The sequence below is a fragment of the Microcaecilia unicolor genome, chromosome 8 (assembly GCF_901765095.1).
Source record: "Microcaecilia unicolor chromosome 8, aMicUni1.1, whole genome shotgun sequence".
NCBI classification, from domain to species: Eukaryota; Metazoa; Chordata; class Amphibia; order Gymnophiona; family Siphonopidae; genus Microcaecilia; species Microcaecilia unicolor.
In genome coordinates, this window is record NC_044038.1 from 189,123,307 (window position 1) to 189,134,783 (window position 11,477).

General features: G+C 44.5%; 1 protein-coding gene across 1 annotated transcript in view; it reads left to right on the forward strand.

The window, feature by feature from the left end:
- The window catches only part of KIF3B (kinesin family member 3B), a 313,913-nt gene extending 304,008 nt beyond the window's left edge, over positions 1-9,905 (forward strand). The window contains 1 exon segment of the mRNA XM_030212076.1: positions 6,777-9,905. Coding sequence (XP_030067936.1) covers positions 6,777-6,870 — 94 coding nt within the window. The 3' untranslated portion in view covers positions 6,871-9,905.
- The last annotated feature ends 1,572 nt before the right edge of the window (positions 9,906-11,477 follow it).

The following is an 11,477-nucleotide window of genomic DNA, read 5'->3' on the forward strand; positions in this document are numbered from 1 at the left end:
ACATCTGTATAGGATGGTGGAGTTCCCACGGTGGCTTTACTTGTTGCAGACCCTCCCACTGCGGTTAAGGAGTAAAGATTTAAATCTGATAAATAGGGGGATAAGGAAATTTATATGGAGTGCTTCAAAGCCTAAGCTGCCGTTAAAGATGTTGATGGGTCCCTGGAGGGAGGGGGGGATGGGACTTCCAGATATACGTCGCTATAACCAAGCTTGCTTACTAAGGCACTTAGGTGACTGGTTCATGGACAGGCAGGACTTCACGCACTGAAGGTTAGAGCAGGAGTATTTTAAACCATACCATTTGTATTACCTGCTACAGTGTCCAAAGAAAATGTTACCGAGCCCAATGGGGAGCAGTTTACTGTTGAGTCCATTGAGAGAGGCGTGGTGGGACTTAGTTCAAAGTTGGGGTCTAGCAGTGGATATCTCTGACCTGTTGCCCATTCAGGGCAATCTGAGTTTCAAACCAGGGATGGAAAATATAGTGTTCCGTAGGTGGGCTGCAATGGGAATCACAAGACTAGAACATGTTTTTGGATCTAGGGGCCAGATGCTGGAGTTGGGGGCTCTGGGGGTAGGAATAGAGAATAGTTCCATGTTTGCGCACTGTCAACTCGCACACTATGTTCGGTCACTGGAGCCTGGGAAGTTGGGGGGTGGACATGGATGGCGCCTTAGAGCCTTTTTTTGGTCAGTGCCTGGGGAGCACCTCTCAGTTTCGGGACTACAGAGAGCTTTGAGGGAGCAAAGTGGTGGGAGGGAAACAGGGAACATACTGAAACGCTGGGCCCAAGATTTGCAACGACCCAATTTGAGCCTCGATTTTCAGAAATTAACTGCATGAATACCCACACTGTCAAGTAATGCGACATTGCGAGAATGTCAATTTAGAATCTTATACAGAGCATACATGACTAAGTGTCAGGTATTCCGATTTGGGGGCGTCCAAGATCCGACTTGTGCGAAATGTGGACTGGGAGAGAGTACATGGTTTCACTCGCTCTGGGAGTGCCCAAAAATAAGACATTATTGGGGGGACATAATCAAGTATTTGGAATCAGTGTTACAGGGAGGGGTCCTCTCTTCCCCAGAGGGATTTCTGCTTGATAGATACGAAGTCTTTGGGCAGCATAAGGGGGGGGGGGGGGCTCGGCAGTTCATTCGAAAGGCGGGAATTATAGGGAAGAAGCTTATTATGGAGGCGTGGATGCAGGAGGAACCGCCGGACTATTGGCACTGGAGGAACCGCATACATGAGCTGATGATGATGGTGGGATGCTCCCCTAGAAGACGGAAAGCGTTTTTGAGGATTTGGGAGCAGTATATTCAATCTCTGTCGGCCAAAGCTCGCAGCTTCATTTTGAATCGCCTTTGAAGTTTTTTTTTTTTTTTTCCTTTCTCAACTTCGTTTTATTTATCCTTTGTGGTTCGGGGGGAGGGGGAAGGAGGGTAGATTGGGAATATAAGGTTTGGGGGCTTGTAGGGTGAAGTACCTGTCAGGGAAGTTTGTCTTAATGGGGGGGGGGGGTAGGTTGGGCATGTTACAGTTTTAAGTGATAAAAGGTGATATTCAGGGGGTACGGGGTATGTATTCTTAATTATTCACATGTAAGTTTATATTTGTCTGTACCCCATGTTGTAATACAGTATGTATAAATGTTTCTTGAAAGGGGTGGGGAGGGAAGGGGAGGGGGGGTTGTCTGGGGAGAAAACCGAAAACTATTTGACGTCGGAAGAAACACCGACAGTTGTCTGTTGTACTAGTTCTGTTATTGATGTGCTGTTATTGACTGAAAGGTGATGAAAGCATTTTATTCAGTATGTTAAGTCAATAAACAGATTTAAACATAAAATCATCATGTATTTCACCACCATGTAACCCAAAACCCTCTGTTAAACCAATTGTATGTTCTCTTCTACCTCCATCACCCTTGAAGAATTGTAAGCCACATTGAGCCTGCAAAGAGGTGCGATAATGTGGGATACAAATGCAATAAATAAATAAATTACTGTCACTTTTGGTAGGCAACTGCCGTTTTGCTCTATTGTTGTTGTTTTTTTTCTTCATTCTGCCCGGCTAGGTTGATTCTTTCTGAGTCACCTTTGCTGTCAAGACTTTAGCAAAATCTTTCCTTCATAGACTCAGTGGCACTTCTCCTTGCACTTCCTTGAGTAGAGATTCATAACACAGCTGGCCGCTACATCTCACATTTAGGTGAGCGCACTGCAGTTTAGTCATACAGCTCTATTTGGCACGTTTTCCAGTTCTCTTCTGGAAGTTTTGATTGTGATTAGGTCATAGGCGTAGTTTGACTGTTTCATTTGCGGGGGGGCAAAGGAAGGGGCAGGGCATATTAGCATATTTGTTTGCATATATGCATATGCAAATTATGCTAATACGGAGGAAGGAAGGGAGCAAGAGCTGGCTTTTTTGGGGGAATAACCCAGTGGCGTTCCTAGGGGGGCGGACACCCGGGGCGGTGCCCCGCCCCCCCGGGTGCAGCACCCCCGCCCCGTGATGCAGCGCGGACCCCCCCGGGTGCACACCGCTGGGCGGGGTGCCGCAGCGCGCGCCTGCTCAGAGTTTCCTGACTTCGCGCGTTCGCTGCAGCTCCCTCTGACCCGGAACAGGAAGTAACCTGTTCCAGGGCAGAGGGAGCTGCAGCGAATGCGCGAAGTCAGCGAACTCAGAGCAGGCGCGCGCCGCGGCACCCCCCAGCAGCGTGCACCCGGGGCGGACCGCCCCCACCGCCCTCCCCCCTTGGTACGCCACTGGAATAACCATAATGAATATGTATGAGATATCTCATACATATGCATTATGGTTATTCCCAAAAAAGCCAGCTCTTTCTCCCTTCCTCCTTACCCAGCACTCCCTCGTCCTCTCTACCCAGCACTTCCTCTTCCTCTCCAGTAGTATTTCCCCACCCCCTTTCCCATACCACAGATGCACATTTCCAAAAGCTGACATATTCCAATTAATAAATGCTGAATAAAATACTTTTTTCTACCTTTGTTGTCTGATCATTTCGTTTTTCTATTCGCTTTGGTCCCAGTGTCTTCTTTCCACACACTGCTTAGAATGAAAGTCTTATTAACCCTTTCTGTGCTTAAAATAAGCTTGGGAGAACTTCTGGCCTAATTTTTAGGTGCTTGGCTATCATTTGCTTTGTAAGAGATAAAGATTTTAATGACCCACTAACTGCTCCCTTTCTTTGAAGATGTTTGTTTTCAGACTGATAATCTAGTTGATGCTGCACAGCAGCCTTTCCACCTCCCCAGAAGGATTGTGTTTTGCAGAGTTTGTTAATCTCATCCCACCCGCTTCTCTGCTTGTAAATTCTCTGTCTTCTTATCTTGCCTGCTGTAATTATTAGGATAACTGCAACCCACAATATCAATTGATGTGATGTGCCATAAAATATACTTCAACAGAGCTGTGCTCTGTAAACACCTGTTAAGTGCACCGCCGCTTTGGTCCTGTGATTTTACTGCAAAGCTGTCAGTCACCTTGTTGTGCTTGATCCCTTTCAGCAACTGTGTACCAGATCTGAGCAGAGATGTGATCACTGAAGTCAGCAGGGCCAGAGCATTAGCCGTGGTCTACAGAACGATGACCTCTCGCCGGTCCGTAGCTTTGACCCCCAAACACGCGATCATTCCACTCCCTCCGGTGCCCAATTCCTGACTTTATAGTTCAACCTTTTTATTTGCAGAGGCAGCAGCAGTAGTAAAGAAGTAAACACTGCAGGCTCCCTCCAATTTCTCCCTTTCCTCACAGTGTCCCGCCTTCCACATGATGCATTTCCTGTTTCCAAGCTGGAGGCGAGCCTGCAGTGTTTACTTCTTTACTGCCGTCGCTGCCTTTGCAAATAAAAAAGTAAAACGTGCCGGGGGGGGGGGGGGGGGAGAAGGAACTGGGAGCTGAGGGCGGGACGAAAGGAGAGCTGCCTGCCGTGCCAGCCCTGCATTTGGGGGGGCATTGCCCCCCCTCGCCCCCCCAAACTACGCCCATGGATTAGGTCCTAGCTCCTACCTGGTAGACCTCTAAGTCAGCACACTCCAATAGCAGCTGATGTGGTGGTTCAACTGTACAGTGGTTTGTTGCAATTTTTTTCTTCCAACAGATTATGCAGCATTTTCCTTATATGGTTGATGCTGGCTGCAGACAGTTTTGTGCCTCAGTCTTTTGTTTTCCTGAGATAGGGAAATGTTCTGGAGTGCCAGTACTGAAGAGACTGCAGACTGTTTTGTGCCTCGGTCATATTCCTTTGTGCCTCGGTCAGGTTCCCTCAGGTAAGACAGTGACTTGGAGAGCCAGTTGTGTGCCTTGGTCAGGAGAGTCAGTTTGTTATGCTAGCTGGTCGGAGAAAGGACCTGGTGGTGGTGTTTAAGGCTACCATAGCACGTTGGATTGAGGATTCCATTGCTTCGGCTTACCTTCTTGGTGGCATGGTAGTCCCAGATGCCCTTAAAACACGTTCTACCAGAGGCAGGCAGGTTTGTGGGTGGTGAGCACTTTGGTACTGCCGCAAGAGATTTGTAGAATGGTGGGCTGGTCCTTGTTCATTCCTTTGCTAGGCAGTAACACGTAGATGTTCTCGATCATCAGGACACTGCTTTTGGGGTTCGAATATTAGAGTCAGGGCTTCGAGGGTCCCACCCTTGATGCTCACTGCTTTGGTACTTCCCATCTGTCCAGGCTGGTCAGGAGGAACGCTAAGGAAGGATAAATTAGACCTCACCTGCTAATTTGCTTTCCTTTAGACCCTCCAGACTGGCCTAGAACCCACCTGTACTGTTATGATCTGGCTTTCTGCGTTTTCAGTTATCTCTGTGGTGATTTGTTTGGGTGTTCTTCCTAAGGGGTTGCTGCCTTTTGAATGGAAGTGTTTTGTTACAAAAAAAAACCTCCAAACATCTAAGTGATAGAGCTCTCTTTGTGGAAAGTAGAAAGGGAGCTAAAGAGTGTCATGCAGCTTGTTTGAGGCAGCTACTTCATTTGCAGTGAGCGTTCCTGCACATCATGTGGGATTGTGGAGCTATGGGAAAGAGGAGGGTTAGGGGAGATTTCTTGGTTCTTATTCTATTTGTTCTGCTTGTTACGTTTATACCGACTCTGAGAGGGACTGCACAGCTAACCTATGGGCTCCACCAAAATTCTGTAGTTCTCAGTCTCCACCCACCTGCTGGTTGGAGTGCATAACCTATCCATCTAGACCAGTCTGGAGGGACTAAAGGAAAACAAATTAGCAGGTAAGGTCTAATTTCTCTTTAATTCTCACATACCCTCCCACCTCCCCTTGGCATTGTCTTGTATTTCTGTACTAATGATCCTGCGCTCATGTGGTGGGCTGGAAGGTACTTGCACTTGTGTATTAAGAGTGCTGCTGCGAGGTCTTAAAGATGATGTATTATGCTGGATAGCGTTCCACACCGGGTGCTGTGGATGATGTCACCCATGATGTGAGAATGGATGTGAGAATGGCCTGCTGTCCTCAGCAGAGAATACCTGCTTACATGGAAGTATCTTCGCAATTGAAGTGGTGTACTTTCAAGTAAAGTAGTTTTTCTGGCCCTGGAAGGCTCACAATCTGAGTTTGTACCCGAGGCAATGGAGGGTTAAATGACTTGCCCAAGATCACAAGTAGCTGCAGTGGGATTTGAAGCAGGATCCTTGATTCTTAGCATAATGCTCTAACCATTAGACCAGTGGTTCCCAAACCTGGTCCTGGAGGCACCCCTGCCAGTCAGGTTTTCAGGATATCCACAATGAATATTCATGAGAGAGATTTGCATGCACTGCCTTCACTGCATGCAAATTGCTCTCATGAATAATCATTGTGATATCTTGAAAACCTGATTGGCTGGGGTGCCTCCAGGAACAGGTTTGGGAACCACTGCATTAGACTATTCCTCCAGTCTACTCCACTACTGATAACCAGTGGAGTTCATAAAGTAAGGGGAGAACAGGCTCTTAAGATTTAGCACTCCCTGAGCCACAGTGTTCTGGAACAATTTTAACCTTTTTCAAACTTTCTGGGGTGGGCCCACATGAATTAAAATTATTTGCTTAATCACCCTTTAAGTAAAATGGCCCATCAAGGTGGTGTACAGTGAGAATAAAACACTAAAACAACCCGTAAATATGGTTTACAATAAGTATTAAATACAAAAACAGGGAGCAAAAAATAAAAAGTTCAGCATATTCCACAAAATCCCTCCACCTGCTTCCAGTGGGAACTCCTTGTGTTAAGCATGAGAAATCCTGTTTGTTTTATTGTTTTTATTTTGTTTTAGACAAAAACAACAAAATCTGCCTCTCTTGAACTTAGAAAAAGAGGTTTCAGGGGTCATGTAATGCTAGGCTAAGAGAAGGATCGTCCCATTTGGAGCTACCTCCAAAGCAGCAAAAAAATAAATTAGCGATTAATATTTAAGCCTGCCTAGGCTCATCTGAAGAGATGCAGATGCTGCTGGAGCACAGAAAAATTGCTAAAATCCAGTTTTAATTGAATATAGAAGTAAATCCTCAAGAGCAGTGGTACCTTTCTATTTTGTACCTAAGCTTTGAGGGTGTTATTAGTTTCCTTTCTTTTGTTTATTAAAGAGGACAGTCCAGTTTTCTACTTTACTCTCAGTCCTCGAAGGCCGCCAACACTTCAGGTTTTCAAGGTTTCCCTAATGAACGTAGTTCCTTGTAAGGATCAGGTTGACATGAGCAAAATTTTTCTTTTTGACTTTACTTTGACTTGATGTATTTTTCTTTGCAGACCTAAAACTGGAAGAAGATCTGGGCCTCAGTCATCCTTAGGCACCTCTGCTTCTCATTTATACCCCCAGTCTCGAGGTCTTGTTCCCAAATAAAATCAGCAATCCCCCTCTAGAGTAAAGACTGCAGTCATCTCCCAGGAAAAGATACACAAAGGACCTAAGTATGACATTGGCAGATGAGATCCTTTATTTTGGTATTACTAGGTTGTGACCTCTGCAACTTAGCTTTTCTGGTCTAAGGTGGGGTACACCAAAAAAAACCTTATCGTCCACTATTCTTTGCATTGCACATATACTGTAATTAGGAGTTGTATGAAATGTACTGAAGTGTTTTGCGTTGCTGTTCACCAGTGTCACCCATGTGTCCCTATCTTACTGCTTTGTTACTGATCCATGTGCTCCTCACTGCAGTTGTTATACTGCAAAGACCTGGTGTCACCTTCCAGTTATCCTCTCTGCTACTATCATAATTCAGGGGCCCTGTCTCATTTACCTGCATCTGTTCCTACTGCAGATACCCTACTGCTTACATTGGCAGAGTGGCTTAGTTTTTTAGGTGATCTCTTTCTGTAGCTCAGTGATCAGCAGACCTATAGTTGGATTCAACAATATTGGTGCTGAGTGAGTGAAATGATGAGAGAGAATTCTATACATGCAGCGTTTATATATACATACACATATATGGCTCACACTCGTATTTAGGCTAGAAGGCCAGCCATATAGGAGGCAATTGTATAACTGAGCGCCAAAGTTAGGATCCAGATACAGCATGCTGAGCATGAATTCTATAACAGCATCTGTGAACAAAGGTTCCATTATAGAATACTAGCATAAATCAGCATCTACATGTCTACATTAGGCATATCCACTTGTGTCATGTCAATAGCAGATGTAAATGCACGCTTCTAAATGTGGCACATTAGCGCATAGCTTACAGTATTCTTTTTTTTTTTAATTTATAGATGTCTTTATTGAACTTATGTTGATACAAGACAGATTGTAGACATCATATAACACCTCAATAAGAAAACAGAAGTCTTAGTACAGAAATAAACAGTAGCAATAAGTTGTATCAATCTACCAGAAATCCCCAGGTAACTTCGATTTTTTTCCCCGAGTTTTATACATTAGTGAAATCCCCCCCCCTCCCCAAAGAAAAACCCTCTGTCCCTTCGACCTCCCTCTCGAGGCCTCCCTCCCCTCCCTATACCCAACTCTATAACTCCCTCCTGTCATTCAGACTAGTAACATTCTCCCCTACTCCACATCCAAGAAAGGCTTCCATATCTTCTCCCACCTAGGCAGTGTCTTACATTTAACTGCTGTCAGTCTCTCCATTTCACACATATAGCGTAACTTAGTAAACCAGCGTACCAGCAGTGGCACTAGAGGTGACTTCCAACTCTGCGCCAGGTTCACTCTCGCTGTCTGCAAGGCCCCCTTCACCAACAGCCACTCATGCCCTTCAAGGCCTGCTGGTCGCTGCCCCAACAGGAAGACTAAGGGATGCCGCCATACAGGTTTGCCCAGCCACTTCTGAAGCCGCACCTGGACAGCCTTCCAATAGGCTTGGGCCTTTGGACATATCCACCATAAGTGTCCCATAGTACCTACAGCCCCACATTTCCTCCAGCAACCATCAGTCACCTGCGCAAACATATGGTGTAAACGCGCTGGTGTAAGGTACCACCGGAAAAACACTTTAACTGCATTCTCTTTCATAGGCACAGACCTCGTGGAGCGCATAATCCCCTTCTCCAGCTGCAGCCATTTTTCGTCAGCTAAGGTGAAGTCTAGCTCCTGTTCCCACCGTCTCCTGTGTAATAATGAAGGCTTTTGGAGCGCCACCAGGGATGAGTATAAAAAGGTGATCATACCCCGCGTACTCTGAAACCGCACATAAACTTCCTCCATCGGGTGTGCCTCCCTCCTAAGACAAGCAACAAATTTAGGTCCTTTTAAAAAAACGTGCAAGCTGCAAGTAAGCATAATAGTCACTTTGCCATAGCTGAAAGTCTTCCTTCAAAGTATCGAAGGGAATCAAATCCTCCCCCACATGCAACTGTCCAATCATATCCAAGCCAGACTCCGCCCAATGTATAGCTTACAGTATTCTATAAGTTATGTGCATAATTAGGAGACCCCCTTATGCCCTACCCATGTGTACACCCCCTTGCATTTATGCCTTAAGCAAATTGTGTTTCTAAATTATAGACTCCTGCTGAGTGCTCACCTAACTTGTGCAAATTGTACATTCACCCACATACTTTCTGTAATTTTATCATGCAAATGGTGCTTACATTTAGGTGCTAAATGTGTAGAATGAGGAGGATATTGCAGAGCAGTTTCCTTTAATTAGGCTACATGCTGAAACTGGGATTTTTCATTGTAATGGTAAAGAAGCATGGAGAGCTAGGATTCTACCTACACAGAGGTAGGAGGATGGGAAGACTGGGATTCTGTCTCTGTAGAACAGAGATCAGACTAGGAAAAGACAGAAAGCAGCTTGGATTCTGTGCATGCAGTGCTGGTGTAATGTTGAGAGGAACAAATTAGGGAGGCTAGGCTTCTGTGTATTTAATCTTATTGTTTGAAAGGCTGATGCTGCAAATGGGGCTAGGAGAGTATCCATGCAGATTTGGGGTGGGGAAACTGGGATTTCATCCATGCAATCCTAGTGCTTGAGAATATTACTGCACTGCACTGTTTTAGGTCATGAAGGAGGATCGTAGTGAAATAAGAGTAGCTCACATGGGACAATGGTGTTGCATCTGTTTTGCGTCTTACATTTTGATTTGTAAATATTAGTTTCTTGTATATTTAGGATCTGATATTTTTGTTGTGAGATATCATTGTCGTGATTACTCTTTTGCTACCCTTTCCTTGATACAGGCATGTAAGGAAGGTCTCTAAGTTAAATATACAGTAATAGAAAGATTTTTTTGTCCTTATTGTTTATATGTAAGTTTAAACTACAACTAGAAAGCAGATATCTGTTTGTGTCACCCTTTTTCACTATTTCCCAGCCTTTTCACTATTTTCCAGCCCAACATCTGTATGTTAAACTGAACTGTTCAAGATACTGGAACTTGTTGTAACACCTGAATGTGAAAATATGCTTTAAATAGTTTCCCTATGTAATAATATGTATAGTTACATTATTAAAAATATTACATTTAAAGAAAGTAAAAGAATGTTTATATTCTGTTAACTTTAGTTTTGAATGTTTCTGCTGCTGCTGGGGGATATGGTCATTACTGATTATGAAACAAGGAAAGATGCCCCTCAATAATTTTCCCAAAACAATTGTATGTGTAAATAACTGGAATTGCTCCTTCTGTAGCTAATTTATATATGAATCAATTTGAAAGAGAATGGATTTTGAGCTTGCCTTTTAGAGAATTGTTCCATATATGGAAAAGATACTTCCTTGTCATCTATACCAGACCAGTCCAGACCGATAGTTATGTCCATCCACTAGCAGAAGGAGACAGAGAAAATAGTTCCAAGTAATTTGCCCACTTAAGAGTATCATGCAGCCTAGAATGTTCAGTATTTTCTCTGTCTCATAGCGGATCGTGGACGGATCGTGTAGCTCCTCTTAGTGACTCTTTATTAGCTCCTGTCCCATCTTGTTCTGGAGAACAGTGGAGCCAGGGGTGTGCTGGTAGCCTGGATTTGGGTAATTTGTGATGACACTCAGTGGTCCTGGGTCCCTCATCTGGCCTGGAAAATGGTGGCACCCAGCCCTGCCCAGTGCACCATGCCGTTTCTTGAATTTTATGCTGTTCCTCTCCTTCCATCTTTCCAACCATCCAACAGTGGCTTTGAATTCAGTTAGTCCAAGACTTTCAGCTAGCTGGTTAGCTTTCTCCATAAGCAGTGGACCACTGACAGGAAACTGTCTGCTCCTGACTTGAGAAAACCACCGAAGAAGAGCATCTTCTACTGCCTCAGCTTTTCCCGCCCGTTTTCGTTTCCGGTGTGGATTTGTATTGTTTTGCCAGTCTTCCAGAAGATGGTCTTTCTGCTCCAAGATACATGAAATTTGACTGGGATTGACACCATATTCTTTAGCAATAGATGCTTGATTTTGCTTGTTTCCTAATTTTTTAAGAATTTCTATTCATTCAGCCAATGTTAAAGTCTTACAGTTCTGCTGTTGCGACGACGACAACCCCAACAACATTTTTTCACTTATTCGGCCTGTGGCTGTTAAAGGGGCGGTAAATTTGAAGTTTTGTTGGTTGTCACATGCCAATCGACGTCCATATTCCGTGCGCGCGCTTATGTGGAGTCTTTCCTGCAGAGGAGCGGTCTTAAATCATGCATATAAGCGAATCTTGCACTTATCCGACGTGTGCTTAAATGGAGTGCACTGTATATATATATATATACGGAAATAACCACCAGAAAGGGAAGAAAGGAAGGACATGACATAAAACTAGACATCAGGAAAGCAGACAACTAATACAAATTAAGACATCAACGCCCCGAATCGAACCCTACCATTCAATCCAAATGGGATACGTAAACGCTGGATCAGTGGTAACCAAAACAGAAACCATAACAGACTGGATTACTGCAGACAATCTCGACCTCCTATTTATCACTGAAACATGGGTCCATAACCTTCAAGACCCTATAATCTTAGAACTATGTCCACCAGGATTCAGAATTACCCACTGGACAAGAAACGG